The 18140-nt window shown below is 46.0% G+C and overlaps 1 protein-coding gene across 2 annotated transcripts in view; it reads left to right on the forward strand.

The window, feature by feature from the left end:
* Positions 1–1658: 1658 nt before the first annotated feature.
* The window catches only part of PPP4R3A (protein phosphatase 4 regulatory subunit 3A), a 73922-nt gene continuing 57440 nt past the window's right edge, over positions 1659–18140 (forward strand). The window contains exon 1 of one of the 2 annotated variants that reach the window (XM_074996628.1): positions 1659–2755. In XM_074996628.1, coding sequence (XP_074852729.1) covers positions 2614–2755 — 142 coding nt within the window. In that variant the 5' untranslated portion in view covers positions 1659–2613. The remainder of the gene's footprint in view (positions 2756–18140) is intronic. The other variant, XM_074996629.1, reaches the window with a different exon arrangement.

Below are 18140 nucleotides of genomic sequence, written 5' to 3' on the forward strand. Positions count from 1 at the left end.
AAACTCCTTGTCTACAGTACAGTGGTTATTCCAATGCCACTGGACGACATACAAGCCTTCAAAGGCAGTTAAACAATACCATCAGTGCTGTCTCAGAAGAATCCTAACTATCTTGTGGGAGTATAGGTGCACAAACACTAGTATCCTGGAAGAGCTGAACGTGACCAGCATAGAAGCCAGTATCCATACATTAAAGTGTAACCTGCTAAAGTGCAGCATTGAGGTTGACACTTGGGAAAACCTTGCCCAGGACTGTCCTCAGTGGAAAGTAACAGAGGTAGCTGTGTTAGTCTGTATTCTAAGAAAACAAACCAGCTGTCATTTAGCACTTTAGTAGGTGATGAGTTTTCATGGGACAGACCCACTTCTTCAGATCACTTTCAATGGAAAGTAGTAGTCTGTGAGGAGGTGGTGCAGTTTGAGGTCCTGACACAGTGCAGAGAATAAGAGGCAGAGGAGAAGAAGAAAAGAGCAGTAAAAACTGCCCTCCGCCCTTCCAACAGCTCCAGCACTTGCCCCTTCTGTGATAAGACCTGTGGCTCCAGAATTGGACTGATCAGCCATCAATGGACTCACAGATAGGAGGGTGACATGAAGACGTCCTCCTTGTTATCGAGTGACCACCTCAAGATCCTCAGGCTCTGGGGCAACTGCCCCTTTTATTCCCTCACCCCCACTGGTCAGCCTGCTTGCCTGCCACCCTTACTTCTGTGCTGGTGCTAACAGTGCACTCGATTCAGAACTGAGTGTCCGGCCAATATCTGGTGCTTTCTGGCCTGCCAGCTCTGACAGCAGTGCAAAAGTAATGGCAACAATACTGCAACCTCCACTAAAATAACCTTGCAATGCCCTGCAACTCTCTTTTGGATCAGGACTCCCAATTTGAGAAAAGCCGGTGCCTCCCTCCGACCTGCCCAAGGAAATCTGTATAGTAGAGGGTAACAGCACACAAAAGACTAGAGTTCACCAGGGCGGAAGGAGGGCAACTTTCATGGCCCATGATGTGTTTCCTTCCTGAACGCCCTGCTATGTGGGGTGCTGCATGGGTGCCATCCTTCAGCTCCTGGGTGGCCTCAAACGAATGGGGTTGTAGGTTGAGCCATTGCTCTTACCTCCCAGGTTGAATGCAGTGTAAGGGGGGGTACCCTAGCACCCGCGGGGCTGCACCAGGAGTGAGGATGGCGTGCAGTGATGGGGGACGCTGCGCAATGTGGCTCTTGCCCTTGAAGCCCGGGGCGGTGGGATACTGTTCTCTTACACTTGAAGTTCTCTATGATCAGTGAGGTGCCCGCGTGAGGCTCTGCCCTGGCACCCCAGCGTGCTGCGGGGTGAGACGCTACATAGTGATCAGTGGGTGCTGCGTGGCGGAGGGTGCTGCCTTCCCCCCGGGATGTGGTGATCAAGTGGGGGTACTGCGTGGGTCTAGGTAGGGCGCTAGATGGGGTGTGCGCGCAGTGACTGAGGCACTTGGGTGACACGGGCACGCGCGGCTCCCCACGGCGAACGGCGGGTGTTCGGAATTCCGCACTCCACTCTCCACACACAATAGCGCCGTCCCCGCTCGGATACTGTGGCTGCCGCTGGCCCTTTAAATGCTGGCGGGCGGCCCGTGCCGCCGCTGGCTGGGAGACCCCGCGTTTCCAGTGAGAGGTGAAACCAAGATGGCGGCCGCACAGTGACTGTGGTGGAGACGGAGACAGTGGGACACGGACAGGCCTCGGCGCGTCTCAGCCAGCCAGCTCGGTCGGGAGGGGCCGCGCCTACCGGGCGCCCGCAGCGGAGCGGGCAGGAGTAGCTGACCGAGCGGAGCAGCCGGGGCTAAGCCGCAGCAGTAGCGGGAGGAGAAGGAAGAAGAATATGGCGGCGGAACCGGGCTGGGAGTGAAGCTGCCGCCTGCGAGGGGAGCCTATCGGGGTGACGGGGCGCTGAGCCCGGCCTCCCTCGCCCCCCGCCCGGGACAGGCCGCGCCTGCTGGCCGACCACCGGCCACTCGCCTCCGTACTGACAAACTGCGAGCGAACGAGTGAGGCGCGCTGGGCCTGGGCAGCTCACGCACAATAAAGCCGAGCGCTGGGCAGGGGGTGAACTGACCCTGCTCCCTCCCTCTGCCGCCGAGCTGCCACCACCCCTTGTCCCCTCTGCCTCTCCAGCTTCTCCCTCCCCCCATCCCACCGGTCACCCCTGCCTGCAGGCCCCATCCCCTGCACCCTTCTCTTCCGCCCACCCACTTCTGGTCTCTCTAGCCATCTTTCTTCGTGCACCCTCTCTTATCTCTCCCCCAGCTCCCCTAATAGCTCTGCTCCCTCCCCGCACCCGGCAATCCCCAGGCTTTCCCTCCTGCACAACACCTGCCTGGTCCCCTGGCACACCTCATAAACAGCTTCCCACCAGCCACCCCCTTCCCCAGCACTCTGCAGTGCCTTCAGAAATATTGGGGATGCGGAGACGACTGTCTAGCAGTGAAGAATAAGGAGAGATCCCGGGTTGTCTGTGTGAGGCTGCCACACGCTTTCGTGCTCCCCTCCTTTGAGGGGGGCCTAGCCCCCCCACCAACCTACTGTTCCTTCAGGTGTCACAGGCCAGGGTGGTGGCTGTGGTGTGGCAGGCGGCAGGATGACCGACACCCGGCGGAGGGTGAAAGTTTACACGCTGAATGAAGACCGTCAGTGGGATGATCGAGGCACCGGACATGTGTCCTCTGGCTACGTGGAGAGGCTGAAGGGCATGTCCCTGCTTGTCAGGGCAGAGAGCGACGGTAAGTGTGTGAGAATATGCCAAGTACTGGTAGTCTTTTTTCACAATTCACTTAAAGGAAAGGAAGAGAATTGGCTTTGTATATTTGTTCCATGATATTATCTGCATAATTTGCATACAATTCTGATATCGAGCAGGCAGTAATTATGGTTTAACTCTTGTTAGGCCAAGTGACACAGTTGTGCTTGGAAGTTTAGGACAACAAACTCCTATTCATCAGGTACACACTTGCTGCGTATTGGACTCATAGATGTAATGATGCATACAAAGTACAACTAGTACACATTGATCCCATAGTGAACACTAGTATCCCACTTCTTGGACCCCAAATGCTGACAGGAACGCTAGTTGGGATCTCTTCTTGAAATAATAATCCCCAAATTAAAGAAATTATTCAAAATTTTGATTATATTTGTAGAACAAAATATTTTAAAATTTAATGTAGTTTGACTGTAAAGCTTTCCGTAGTTGGGGTTTCAAACATACTTTTCATTTCACTCTTTAAAATGCTCTTAAGGGTGTTTTATAATATCCATTTTATACTTTTGCTTTCAAGACAATACCAAGAATAAAACGTCGTATTTTTAAGCATCCACAGAATTATGCAGTCCTGCTAAAACTGCTATTAGCCCTTTAATAATGGTGCTTAAATAATATCATCCGTTTTTCTCACTGAAAGCATATTTTGCTACAGATCATTACATTATGATGGTTCTTACACAAATCTACCCATAAGTGTTTGATCAGTGAGTTAATGGTTCTTGTGGATTAACCTTTGAAGTATATTTGGCTTTATTTAACCTTAGTACTATGAATGTAGTTTGTTATATCTCATTTAACTATAAAATTACATATTCAGTGATTGGTGGTGACAGAGTCTGTTCTGGTAAGGCTATGATCTGAAGAAGTGGATCTGTCCCATGAAAGCTCATCACCTAATAAATTATTTTGTTAGTCTTTGAAGTGCTACATGGCTGCTTTTTTGTTTTGATATTTGGCCACGTTCTTCTTACTCTAGTTTCTTCCCGGCTTTCTAGCTCATATCTGGTTAGGGTGGATCATTCTTGCATTGGCTGTCAATAATTGTAATCTTCCCTCTTCCCTGTGTTCAGTTGGCTTTCCTTTTGCTGAAACTAAAGGATAGAAAACTTTGAGATCACTTACTTAGTCAGGTCTCTGTAGGAGGGGGAAGGTCCTGAAAACATGCACTATAAAGAAATCCTAAATTGCTACAACAGGAATGAAATTTAGTAAGTTAAACATATTTTTGATAATTAAATGTTGATTAAACTGAATCTGTAAATGGCTAAATTATGATTAATAAATTATGAAATCTAAATATGTAATTGAAGTGTACCTCAACTATTGAATTTATGGGTGGAGGGGAACACTGTGAGGGGGGGACAATCACTATTGTAAACTGGCTTATTTTACAATGGTATAAGTGTAGCACTCACCACCACATCTACAGCTTTCAAGTGCTGAACAAATGCGTAAAATGCAACTGAAACATCAGATGAATGAAACATTAGAGGAATAAAACACCAAATGTTAGCAGTATTTTAAATATATAATGTGGGTAGAGTTTTTGAGTATAAAATGCTGTAATCTGTCAAGAAGCAGTCTGTTTAGATTATAAACTTCCACTGGTTTCCGCTGGATTTGCATATGCAGGTTGATTTTTTTTGGTAGTGTCATTGCGGTAAATGAGCCTGTATAAATCTCTGAAGAAGACGGAATTATGAAGTATTAGAAGTAATACTTTATGGTTTATATAGCGGTTACTGTATTTTAAAAGGTTAGTTACTCATAATTTCCAAAAAAGCAAACCAATTTTTTTTAAATTGAGTAATTGAATTAGTAAACAATAGTTCATTTAGCTGTCATAACTCGTACAGCATGTGCAGTTCATAGCAAAGGCAGGGAAAGTATGGCCTGTGGGCTGGATCGGGCCTTCCATCCCTTCTAATCTGGCCTGCCCCACAGAGCAGCCCCACTCAAAGCAGCTGGCTCCTCCCCCTGGTTCTCTTTGCTGTAGGGGGAGGAGCTTCAAATGCTGCAACCACCCCCAGCAAAATCTCTGAGCTGGTATTGGATGGAAACCAGCCAATGGGAGTTGAGAGATTTTGCTGGGGAGTGGAAGACAGTGCTGTACAATTTTTCAGCTCCCATTGGCTGGTTTCCATCCAGTAGGAGCTGAGAGATTTTGCTGGGAGTGGGGACAGCATGGGAAGCCTCCTTCCACAGTGCAGAGAACCACATGGACCAGCCAGCTGCTTTGAGTTTTCTGCTGGCAGACAGGAAAGCCTGCCAGAGTTTGCTGCTGGCCAGAACCTGACTCTGGCACCCTATCCTCTCCTGCATGTTAAAACACTCCCAGACTCTGCACCCTTCTGCTCCCTTCCTGCAGGTCAGAATTCTCTCTTCCACCCATATCTGCTCCCAAATCCTTCACTCCAGTATCCTGCCCCAGGTCACAACTCCCTCCTTCATCTAAAATACCTCGCAGACCCTCCCATACTCTCCTGCACCCCAGTCCCCTAACCCAAGCTCCCTCTACACCTAACTTCTGTCCCAGATCCTGCATCTCCTCCATAGAAGAGTAGCCCTTGACCACTTACCAAAATCTTCTTGTGGCTCACTGTCAAAAATATTGTCCATTTGTGGTTTATAGGCTTATTAAATAACAAAATTATCTTCAGAAACTTAAGTTTTTTTGATAGGTGAGGTTTGTGTATCAATCCACTTAGCAAACATGCCCTCTGGTAATTTTTTTTTTTTTTAATTCTTGTCACTTAATCTTATCGGATTATTATTGAGTTTTCACTGTGTCAGAAGTTCAGAAAAGCTTATGACCTCATAAATTTGTTAGTCTCTGAGCTGCTTGGTATTCGTGAAACTACAGACTAGCACAGGGTCGGCAGCCTGTGGCTCCAGAGCTGCATGTGGCTCATTAAGGAACCACTTGTGGTTCTGGGTGCTGCTGCTGCCAACTGCTCTTGTGCTTCCCTGTGCTGCTCCTGTTGAAATAATGGGACTAAATTGAATTATTTTAACAACCGGATCCCTCCCACCGCCTTGCCAGCCATTAAACGAATTCAGTTTAGTTCTGTTATTTCAGCGATGGCATTTCAGGGAGTGAAGTGAACAGGGGGAGGGACAGCTGAGTCTACCCCTGCTGGAGCCCCGCTAAGGAGGAAGATGCCAGAGGGGAGGGCTCTGGGAGCCCAGCTTCCCTCCCTGCAGGCCAGCACCTCCTTTCAGGCAGCACCGTCCAGCCTCCATCACCTGCTGGAGCCTGGAGCTTTGTCTGGTGGTGGAAGGTCAGCTCCTCCAGGACCTGGCCCAGCTCCCCATCCAGCCCCAGAACCAGGTGAGGGCAGTGCTGCTGGGTGGGGAGTGGCTGGGAAAGTTACAGGCACTTTCTGGCCTGAGAAGTTTGTGGGGGAGGGAGGTAGGGTGGGTGAGTCAGAGCATGGGTGGGGGAAGAGTAGCAGGTAGGCAAGTAAGATCCAGATTCAGTGGACAAGTTGGGGTAGGGGGGGTTGAGGTGGGTTGAATCTGGGGATGAGGGTGGGATTTGGGGCTGATGGAATTAATTCTGGGGGTGAGGGTGTGGGATGGAGAGTAACGCTTGGGGATAAGGGGTGTATTTGGGAGCTGAGGTGAGTAAAGAGATGGGGGTAACTTAACTGTCTATGACTGGTACAAATCATTGTGTGTATGTGCTGTTCTTAAAATAGGGGTTATACAAGTACAGTTTGATATTTATTGAGGATTGTCTCATTCACATGCATTGCGACTCTTGAAGTATTGATTTTTGTAAATGAATTTGAAAAGATGGCTCTTCTTGCTATTTTGGTTGCAGATCCCTGTGCTAAAACGTGCCCCTCTATGGCTAAGATTTGTAAGCAGTGATTTTTTTTGTTTAAAAAAAACATTTGGTGTATTATAATATGAAATGTTTGTAAGCGTGAACAAATATTTCACATTCAAAATACCCTAAAAGTGGCACCCTTAAAGTGTTATACTTTAAATAAACTGATGCCATTTATAGGGTGCAAGTCCCTTGTTCCTCCTTTCAATTTATTTCTTTGTTTTCCTTCTTCTAGCTTTTTTGTTGATCTGTTACTACTTTGTTACATGTACCTTCTTTCATTGACATTTCCTCCCCTTTCCATCATGTCTTCCCCTTTCTTCCTATTGAAGTGTTTCATCTTACAGTTAGAGTCCAGTCTCAGCTTCCTCTTCTTGGGGTAGTGGACCTTATTTAGTGGCTTATCCATGGAAGCTGATAGACCTATCAGGTTTCAGAATTCTCTAAGGTAGAATGCAACCAGTTTTTATCTGTGACCTGATAGAACACTATAACCATTTTGAACAAATGGAACATAGGAATTTCCATAACAGATCAGGCCAGTGTTGTCAAGTGTCATGTTTTTTAATCTCAAGTAAGTTCAAGACTCCCCAGTGTAGACAACTGAGAATAAGCTGTTAAGACAGCAGGTCTCACTGGATCCAGTTATGGTTCAGGGCATAAGCCATCCTGTAAGGGTTAATGTCTCCTAATTGTTGTAAGTCCATCTATTGTACTTGAATTATTCTGTCATCAGCTGTGTAAATGTCTAGTCCTCTATTTGGATTCTGCAAAACTGTCTTTCAGTGGTACCAAAGTGACAATGAGTTCCACGTGTATGTTTGCTTCTATAGAAAAAGTATATCACAGTCCATTCTAATCGTGATGCCTTTTAGTTTTGCTGCATGACCGCCTGTATTTCTGTTTAGACACTTAAGGCATGCCTAATTTTCATTCTTTGTATCATTCATTACAGATATCTGTGTCCTATCCCTTCCTTGTCATTTTCATGACCTGAAAAGTCCTGTTCTTCAAAGGACAACACTCCCATGCTTTTAAATTTTCATTGCCTGTTTCTGAATCTCCTTTATTTTTGTTAATTTCTCTTTTCTGGTATGGTGTCCAAAACTGAAAGCGATATTTCAAATGAGGGTACACTCATCCCTCGTTAAATGATTACTTTACTTACGAGCACTTGCTTAAACGAGGGACTTTCCCCACTATTATGAGCTTTACCCTACTCCCTGCGGCTCCAACCTGCCCAACTCTGATGCACCCCCTCTTCGCCTGCCATACGGCCCCAGCCCCAACAGCCTTAACACCCCTCCCCCCACCGGCCCTGTAGACTGGCCCCAGTAGCCTGACCACTGCTGGCCCTGTGGCCCCAGCCTGTGACAGGTTTAACACCCCCCGCTGGTCCCGCAGACCTACCCCACTGCAGCCTGCGCCCCCCACCCCCAGCTGCACACCCAACCTGCAGCAGCCTTAGCCCCCCACCTGCCCCACAGACCCTACCAGCCACCAACTTTTAACCCTCCCTCCCACTCATGGCCGCAAACTGCCTCCAGCCTTTAAACTCCCCACCCCAACCCAAGGCTCTCTTACCTTTCAAAAGCAGCACCACATGCTACCACTCCTCCTTCAATCAGAGACTTTTACACATATTTTAATGAGAATTTAGCATCCCTCTTATGATTTTTCACCTATGAGCAGAAAGGTGGGAACCAGTTGTGCTCATATAGCCAGGGATGAGTGTATTTCATTTATTTAACATAAACTATTTTCTACTTGAGGGATTGAGAAATTCAGGCAAGTACAAGGACCAAGCTTACTTACTATGTCAGAATACACTGATTGTCAAGTCCAGCTTTCCTGTCTCTCTGCTGCTTGGGCCTGAAGACCCTAGCTTCTAGTAGCTTGAATTCTGCATCCCAGTTTTGTGCCATTCCTCCACCAAATACTAGTCTCTCCCCACCACCCAGGTAAACAAGAACCCATGAGGGCAGCAAGGTATGCTTTGCCCCGTTACAGAGGCAGGAGGCTAGCTACCCTGCCTCAAAAGCTATGATGGCACTGATGCTGTCTCTCAGCACAGTTAGGATATCATCACTGGCTTGATTTATATTTCCTTGCCATTTGCAAGGTTTGTTGTTGTGACCTCAGCTAAGTTTGAAATCCACTCAGGCTGCATCTACGCTAGCAAGTTCTTTCAAAAGATTTTTTTCCAAAGAAGGGGGCTCTTTTGAAAGATCCAGTGGAGTGTCTACACACAGTGTTCTTTTGAAAGTAAATTGAAAGAAGATGGCGTGCCTTTCAAAATTGCTCTTCCTTTCCCATTTCAGGAAAAGCACCCCTTTCAAAAGAAGCTCTTTCAGAAGAGAGCTTCTGGAAGGGCTTCTTTCGAAAGATCTCTTTGGTGTGGAAGTGGCTTCAGGGCGCAGGGAGAAAGGTAACTAGAGGTTGTGTACAGGGAGAGGGTGTGGTTTCAGGGATGTGTGCTGGGAGGACTCCCCCTGTGGTGGTGGCTTCTCAAGGACTGTGTTCTTCTCCCTGCCCCTCCCCACAGCCCCCACTAGCTTCATGAGCAGTAAAAGAGGGCTGGGAGCTGACAAGCAGAAAACAGTGCTGTTAGTTACCCTCGCCATGGCACCACCAACCAGAGGAGCAGCTGCCCTGCACTGCCTAGGTCTGTCTTCCCTCCGGTGACCTGGCTGTAGTTGACAGGGGAGAGGGGAGCTGGAGCTGCCACCAGGACTGTTCCACTTTGGGTATGACACTGCAGTTGGGTTGGGGGCAATGCACTTGTGACCCCCAACTCTCTGCATGGGCTCAGGGCTTCTGCCCATAGGGAGTACTGGGGATTGGGACTTTAGCCCTGTGTGTCTCTTGGCTTAAGCCCAGTGTGGGAAGGTGCCAGGGCTCCCACACCAATCCTAGCTGTAGCGGGGGCAGGAGAGTGCCAGGGCTCCTGGCTTCAGCCCCTTGCTGCCTCTGGCTTCAGACTTGGGAGAGGGCACCAGGACTCCTGTCTACAGCCTTCATTGCTAGCTTCAGCCAGGGGGATTTCAGGGCAGGCTGGAGCTCCTGGCTTTTGACTTGGAGGAAGGAGCTGGGGTTTGGGGCACCGGATTTTAAGCGTGGAACAACCCACCTGAAGGGCCTTGTAGGCCCCTGGAGAACAGCTGGTGTAAGATTTTTAACTTGCCTCAGAAACCAGTTGAATATGTCATCATCTGAGAAATTTGTGTTGGGGTACAAATATTGGCCAGGAAACATTTTTGGTTTTGTTTTATTTTTTTTTAAAGGCAAACAAAAAACTGGTAACACTTCAGTCATTTTGGGAAAAACTAGGAATGGTGTGTTGAAATTAAAAAAAAAAAAATGATGGAATATGAAGAAAATGTTAAGGTGTCTGTTAACTGTGAAGTAGTCTTTCAGTAAGATAGTGTGTGCCCTGCAATTTGTTCTCCTTTCATGGATGCTTTCATAAGAGAGCTTTTAATAGAGCCACATGTATTCTCAAGAGCAGAATTTACTATAAAATCTGCCCTTTTTCCTAAACTTCAGCATTATGCTTCTAAATCAAGGTCCTTATATTAAAAGAAAAGTCTTCCATTGTTGTGAAGGAAATATTGCCGCAACTCATTAGCATAATTAGAAATTTTCCCAAACCTATAGGCAGCCTGCAGTAATACCTGATTACTATGAATTGTGCTGTTAAGTATTTTTCATTGCTGGTCACTGTAGCGGAAGAATCCAGCTAGTTTTTAGGGTTGTAGGAGAATCATTCCCCCACTCCCACCCCGCCTCCCATGCCACCTCCTTCTACCCCCTCCAAAATACAAGGGGGCTGAGGACTCCAGGCTTACTAAATTTAAAGTACATTTCTTCCCTAAACAATAACTAAGTATAAGCCATTGTAGAGTTTTGTAATTTATTCTTGTTCACTCCCTTATCAGTAATGGTTTGTTTGCGAATCAAACCATTCCCACCCTGCCCCCTTCTGCAAAGCTGTCCTGAGTTGTCAGACTCAAGCTGGCTTCTTTCCATTATACATATACTTCCTAGTAATAGAGATTCTGTAGATTTAATCTTACTCCACTCTCCATAGGTAACATTGCTGTCTTCACATTATTCCTTCAGCAATGCATATATAAACTCATTATCTTTAAATAGGTTTGTACAGAAGTCACTTAGGGCTTGTCTTCGTTAGCCCCCTCCTTTGAAGGGAGCATGTAAATGAGCCCAGATAGTGAATGGCAATGAGGTGCTTATTGTGAGGTTGGAGTCATACTTTGGAAAGGCTGTTGCAATCATCAGGTACACACTAGAAGAAAGCAGTAAAGTAGCACTTTAAAGACCTAACAAAATAATTTATTAGGTGAGCTTTCGTGGGACAGACCCACTTCTTCAGACCACAGCCATACCAGAACAGACTCAATATTTAAGGCATAAAGAACCAAAATTAGTAATCAAGGTAATTTCACTTATTTCCTTGACTTTTTTCAGAAATCCAGTATGTGCTGTGCCGTGATCATCAACCAAGAGATTGCAATGATCACAGAGCTTCTGATAGGCAATCTTAGTCTCAATTTAGGATTGCCAGTTCTCCTGGTTTGGTCAGGAGGATCCCACAGCCAAACCAGGAGATCAGCCACTAACAGTCTGGTAGCGCAGCAGAGCTAAAACAGGCTCCCTACTTGCACTGGCCCTTCACTGCTCCTGGAAGCATCTGGCATTTTTCTGTGGCCCTTGATGGTTTAGGGAGATGGGGATCTCTTCATGTTGCCAGCAAGGCCCATTAAGCTCCCGTTGGCCACAAATGGGGAACTGCAGCCAATAGCTGCTGCAGGGGTGCTGCCTATGCACGTGAGGGGTGGCAGTTTGCAGAGCCACCTGCCTCCCCTTCCCCCTCTCCCCCCACAACTACTGTTGGACATGCTGGCTGCTTCCAGAAGTGGCTTGAGGCCGGGACAGCAGAGAGCCATCCTGAGTTCCACCATGTCACTGCCCAGGAGCCATCTGAGGTAAATGGTTCCTGGCCAGAGCTCACATCCTGAACCTCTCCCTCACCCAACTTCCTGCCCTAGTCCTGAGCCCACCTCTGTATTCAGACTCCTTCTCAGAGCCTCCACCTCCTCCTGTATCCTAACACCCTACTCCAGCCTCTTTCCAGACCCTACATCCTGCACCCCAACCTGTTGCCTGAGCACCCTTTTCCATTCCAAGCTCCTACCTCAGCCCTGAGCCCTCTCCTGCACCTAAACTCCCACCCAGAGCCTGCTCACTGAATCCGCTCCTATACCGCCAAATCCCCTGCCCTAGGTTTAGCTCAGAGCCCTTCTAGTGCTTTATATAACAGTTCTGGGCAATATAAGCCAGTGATACACAATCTGTTAGCAAGTGAGCCCATGTGAGTGGCCCTCCATCTCAGTGGGCCACAAGATTGTTGTATTTACGATGGTCTTCCAGTATAGGGTAGTTTTACTAATTGCACTTATTCATTTAGATTTTGCCAGGGATACTGACTGAACTGTACCAGTGCTTTGGACGCAAAAGGTACACACACAACTGACTGTGAGCTGTGTGCTCTCAGTATGCACCTGGTTTTCATGTGCCCTTGTTTTACATGGTGACAAGTATCAGAGAGGTAGCCATATTAATCGGTATCTTCAAAAACAACAAAAAGTCGTGTGGCACCTTATAGATGCATCTGACGAAGTGGGTCTTTGCCCACAAAAGTTTATGCTCCAAAATATCTGTTAGTCTATAAGGTGCCATGCGACTTCTTGTTGTTCTTGTTTTACATGTGTATCACTTTAGTAGTACCTGTGGGGAAGGAGGGAGGAAGCTACACAGGTGGAAACTAGTGGAATCTGGCAACTGTAAACCCAGGTAACAGTAAACAAAATGTCTCATTGACCACATGTAGAATCCTGATGGACTGTAGTTTGCCCACCACTAACATAAACTGTTACTTCACATTTTGTTTGAGGTAATTCTGGATTTCCATTAAAGTCAAAAAGTGGTCTTGCACTTAATGTTTGGAAATCATTGCTGTGGAATTTGTCCAAAAGGTGTTCATCCAGACACTAGAAATTTTCAAGCTGTGTGATTTATTTATTTATTTATTTATTTTAATTCCAGCAGTCTCTTTTTGGAAGTTGTTTCCCAGTCCATGTGTCACTCTCTAAAGCCTAGAATGTCTGTGTAGTTAGTGTGATGTGATAGAGCTCTCAGGAGCTTGTCGTAGCTTCCGTTTCTTTAAACTATCACCAGATTCAAGCATCATTGGGATTTATGATCCATTGCTGATCCATTTGTGATCAATGGCTGTCTATATGGAAGAAGGTCAATGGGAATGTTTCTCCTGTCGACCTTCCTTAATTGTCACCACATGCAAGGAGTTCTAGGGTTGACTTTGAGCCTGGAAAGCACCATTTCGCACATGCGCAAAACAAAACCCTGGAAGATTGACCTTGACCTCAGACTTGGAAGTTCACGCCTATTTTGACTTTACAAATTAAGCTGACACAACATGAGCTTTCAGCTACAACAAGGCATGTATTTATGCCTAACTGTCCAAGATTACTGTGGTATCACTTCAGTCTACTAGTAATTTGTATGCAACAGTTATGTTGGTTGTATGATGGTGGCAAAAGCGTATGGTGGGTTACTTGGCCCAGCTGCTACACTTCTTACAGCACAGGCTCTCACCCAATATAAATTAACTTACATGGCACATATTGCCAGCCATTTTCTGATAAGGTAGTCTCTTGCTTAAGGGAGAAGAAAAAAACAAAACTCACAGTTTCCCATGCCATTTTGTAAAATAAACTGTTTTTGGTAATGCTAAATTGTTGTTTTTGCAAAGATCAGTTAAAGGGGCACTGCACAAGTGGATTCCCAAAAGCAAAATTAAGTGTATGGAAAAAAATCTGTCATAAAAATGGGATGTGTATTCTAGTTAACGTTCCTGGTTCAGTAAGACCTTGTAGAAATTAGCGAAGTTAATCATGGGGAAAACATAAATTTGCTTTTAAGGTTTTATTTTTTAAAATGTGTAATTACATTAGATTGCCACATGGAAGAAAATTACGTAGCATTACCGAAAAATCCCATGCAGCTACTTGTACTATTTAACTGTATTCTTCCCTGTTGCTGCTTAACACAGTGAGTGTTTGAAGAAGAGAGCTTCCATTCATAGTGAGATGTCTCCTCAAATATTTTTGTATTTGTAAAGGAACCAAGGAGGAGCCCTCTACAGTAGTGAGCCAAATCAAGTAGCTTAGAGTCCTTTAAGATGTTACCGTCACATGTGGAATAGCAGTTCCTGGATATCTTCAATAATTTCATGTGTGGACATTGCCAGAATGAGAGTGGCCTGTTTAGGTTTACCTTAATCCATGTTGAACATGCACTGAGTGTACAAAACCAAAACAAAAAGCAAAGGGTCAACGGGCACAAAACAGACATCAAAACACTCCATATCCACAAACCAGTTAGTCAACATTTTAATGGAATGGGGCATTTTGTCAACCACCTAAAGGTATGTGTGTTACTGAAGAGGAATTATCGCACCATTCTGGGAAGAGAAGCAGCCGAGCTGGCTTTTATATTCAAATTCGGCACATTAACACATGGTTTAAATCATGATGGGAACTTTGAGTCACTATAGGGGCTCGTCTGCATACTTGGCTCAGTCTAATTCTTGACCTTCCCCCCCACCCCTCCACTCTCTGATTTGCTCGCCTTGATTATCTTTTTCTGATTTGTCCTCCTTGCTTACTGTTTTTGGTTCTCTGTGTCTTAAATATTGAGTCTGTTCTGGTCTGGCTCTGGTCTGAAGAAGTGGGTCTGTCCCACGAAAGCTCACCTAATAAACTATTTTGCTAGTCCTTAAAGTGCTACTTGACTGCTTTTTGTTTTGATAGTGTATAGGCTAGCACGGCTTCCTCTCTGTTACTATTGAGTGTACAAAATTATTCCTGAGTAGGTACATATGCAGACAAGCCTCAATCTTTCTAAAACATATTTGAAATAAAAAAGGGCCTGGTAATTCAGTGGCTATATGGTTTACTGTTAATTTTTGAAGTTGGTATGTGACAGGGACTTCACAGTTGGCTTAAGGCTGTTTACGACTTTCTTTAAAAAATAAAAAAGAGAATTGGGATAGCAGTGCAGATACACTTGAACCTCTGGTCTCTGGGTGTCTCCAGTCTGGGAATACCTGTGGTATGGGAGGAGGAAGTGGCTCTGCTGTTCTCCCAGCTGGGTGTGAGGAGGGGGAACAGCTTCATGTTGAGCTGCTTCCCCTGAGGCTTTTCCTCGCCACGCCGGTAGCATGGTGCCTGGGAGCAGTGGGAGACACAGGGCCATGTTTGCCCTGGGAGCAGGATGCCAGGTAAACACCCTATCCTTTTCCCACCTGAACCCTGCAGTGTGGTTATTCTTCCTGCCCCCAGCCTTCCCCAGGATCTTTAATTGGGTATACCCTTTTTTTCTGGGTTTCTGAATTAAAGAGGTTTAAGTGCATATGATTAACTGACAAAAGAATATTTAAGCATATGCTGCCAAACTTCTGAGAGGGGAAAAAATAGTTCAGATCCACAGAATGTTGTGTGTGAAGTTCAACTTGCAAATACACTTATCTTTTACACATGAAAATCTTTTTCTCCTTATCTGTCAACATCTGAGCAGAGAGAGGACAGCTGATATACAATCAGCTGTCTCTTTCAAATAATCAGCTGCTTGCGAGTTTTTAGGTTGTTGGGAGGCAAACAAAATCCTGAACTTGGAACTTAGGCTGTGTATATACACTACACTATTTTGTCAGAAGAAAACAGTGAAATACACTCTACAAGTCTAGTTTGGTAGCAAAACTGCTGCTTTGCCAACAAAATAAAACCACTATAACGAGAGGCATAGAGCTTTTTGTGGCAAAGGTAAAGCAAAGCATCAGTTTAGATGCTGCCATTTGTTATGTTGATATATCCTGCTGTATCCCGCAAAGACCAGCGTGACTGCTATAGTCACTGTTTTGGACTCTCTGGCTCTGTCTAGCTACACTGGTGTATGCATGTGTCCCTCCTCTTTCAAATATCTGGTTAATGTGGAGTGGGCAGAGGGGCAGAGCCAGCTGCTGCTGTAGTGATGGGGTAACTGCTGTGCAATGCAGAGCCAGGTGCAGATGGGAAGAGGAGAGGTCCCTCTTTCTTTGCCTGAGGGTTTGTTGGTTCCGGCAGCTCCTTGAATTTGGAGATAGCAAGCCAACACGCTCTTCTCCCCCATCACAAATTCTACTTGTCTTCACGCACTCGTCCCTCTCCCAACTCCATGTCACACATTTCCCACCTTCTCCCTAGACCATCAGTTCAAGGGGGCTGGTAATCTAGTACAGGTTGGACCTCCTTGGTCTGAAACCCTTGGGACCAACAAGGGAATTTGCTGTTCCTGGAGAGGTCCCCTGCCACTGAGCCCCCAACTGCTGCTATCTCTGCTTCTGGCCCTGGCTGGCCAGCCTGCCCAGCAACCTCGCCCTGTCCCCGTTTCTGTCTTCCTAGCCGAGCTGACTTGGCCCCAGCTCCAAAGCCCCAGAAAGGCTACCCTAGCCCTGTTTTAATGGGATTCCCAGCGCTGGCATTAGATTTGCTGGGGTGTGTTGCCAAAGCTGAAGCAATCCTGGCTGACTGGGCTAAGTCCCCCTATGCCCAGGGCTCAAGCCCTTGGACTTGAGTTTGGCCAGTGAGCCTACCTCAGGTGGTGGGGCTCTGGCTTCGTCCCTCTTTCTTGTGTGGAGTTAGGCGTCAGTGCCCCCTCCTTGGATCACACAGTAATTTTTGTTGTAAGAAGGGAGTTGTGGTGCAATGATGTTTGAAAGCTGTTGATCTGGTAGGATGCCCATAGAGCAGGGATGGGGAACCCCCAGACAATGCTTTAGATCAGCTGCCGGCTTGCCTTACTCTGGCCAGGCTTCCTTCCCTAGCATCTAGCCCACAGAGGGATGAGAGGTGTGGAGCCTCCTGGGCCAGAGTCAGGCAAGTTGGGGCTAAATCTGGACCACGTACTGTGCTGCTGCTTCCCTTCTCCCTTCCCAGGCTTGAGAATAGTAGCATGGCACTGCATGGAGAGGCTTTTTCCCTGCTGCCAAATTGCAATTTTGGAACTACAACCAAATGAAAGCAGTGGGAGAGGGCATCTGTATGCCTGGAAGCAGCAGAGGGAGAAGACTCTCTAGGGGGTGCTTCTCTGTGCTCGCATTCCCCCACCTGGAGATGGGTGGCAGCAGCACACAAAGGTAAGCAACCTCCCCCAGCACCCAGATTTCTTCTTGCCTAGCCTGCTCCTGCCCTACCTCGTCCTGCTCAGACTTGCCCACCCTGTTCCTGCACCATCTCTCCTGCACAGCCTTTACATCTAAACCCATAGTTTGCGGCTGAGAGTATAAGCAGTAAGTGTAAGGTTCTTTCAGTAAGGTTCCCCAACCTGTAAACAGGTTTTTAAATGATGGGTTTATGATTAATGAGCTGTTGAGGTACTGAACATTAATTTCTGGCTCTCACCATGAGATTTGAAAATGACCATTTTAATTACAGTAGTCCTGTTGAAATTCTGTTTGTTCATGGAGAATTGATTCTCACCTTTTAGAAATTTCAAGGATTTCCCCCAAGTGGATTTAAGTGTGTAAATTTTCTTAAATTTCTGGACAAAATACTGTAGTTGGGTTCATTGAAGGTTAAGCATGCATACCAGAAATTTAAGGGTAGGAATAAATAAATAAAAGTATTAGCAATGTAATTTATACTAAAAGCCCAGGAAATTAAAAGTTATGGTTAAACTAAACAAAATCTGTACAGATAAGAGTATAGAAAAACACGGTTAAGATAACACACAAAATTGTAACGGTCATTACCTGGTTGTATGCGTACCTTAACTGTGCATTTCCATGCCTTTTGCCTTTGTGGATTTCTTTTAAGGTTACCCTTGATTCCTGGTTTTATAATGTGATTGCGTGGACTAGCTCCCATTAGTGATAGAAAATGTTATTGTGGTAACTACAGTAACAGCTTCCATGGAAGAAGTAGCATTAAGAAATTAACATGGATCATGAACTTTTTAATGAGATTTAGTTGATTAAAAACAAGGAGGCCTGCAGCATCCTGTAATAGTGAGGTGTCTGCAGAACACCTGTGCCTGCTTTGTGCACCCCAGCTTAGGAACCATTTATTTTTCTAATTTGATCATCTCGCCTATAAATTGTGTTTTGGGGGAGGAAATAATGAACTCAGAATAGGCCCTGGAGATTAAGGCCTCACTCCTGCAAATGGCTGTTTGTGTACTTAATGTTAGTTGGGAGGAGTCTTGTTGACATCAGTGCAACTACTCATGTGAGTAAAGTATGTGGCTATCTCTTGGCAGGTTTGGGGATGGTGTTCTAAATATAGTCTTCAGTTGTGCATGTTTTGAACAAGTGTTTCAGTGATGGAAAAGGGAATTTTCAATCCCCATTATTGAATTCACAGTGCAGTTG

The sequence above is a fragment of the Carettochelys insculpta genome, chromosome 6, assembly GCF_033958435.1.
Source record: "Carettochelys insculpta isolate YL-2023 chromosome 6, ASM3395843v1, whole genome shotgun sequence".
Taxonomy (NCBI): Eukaryota; Metazoa; Chordata; order Testudines; family Carettochelyidae; genus Carettochelys; species Carettochelys insculpta.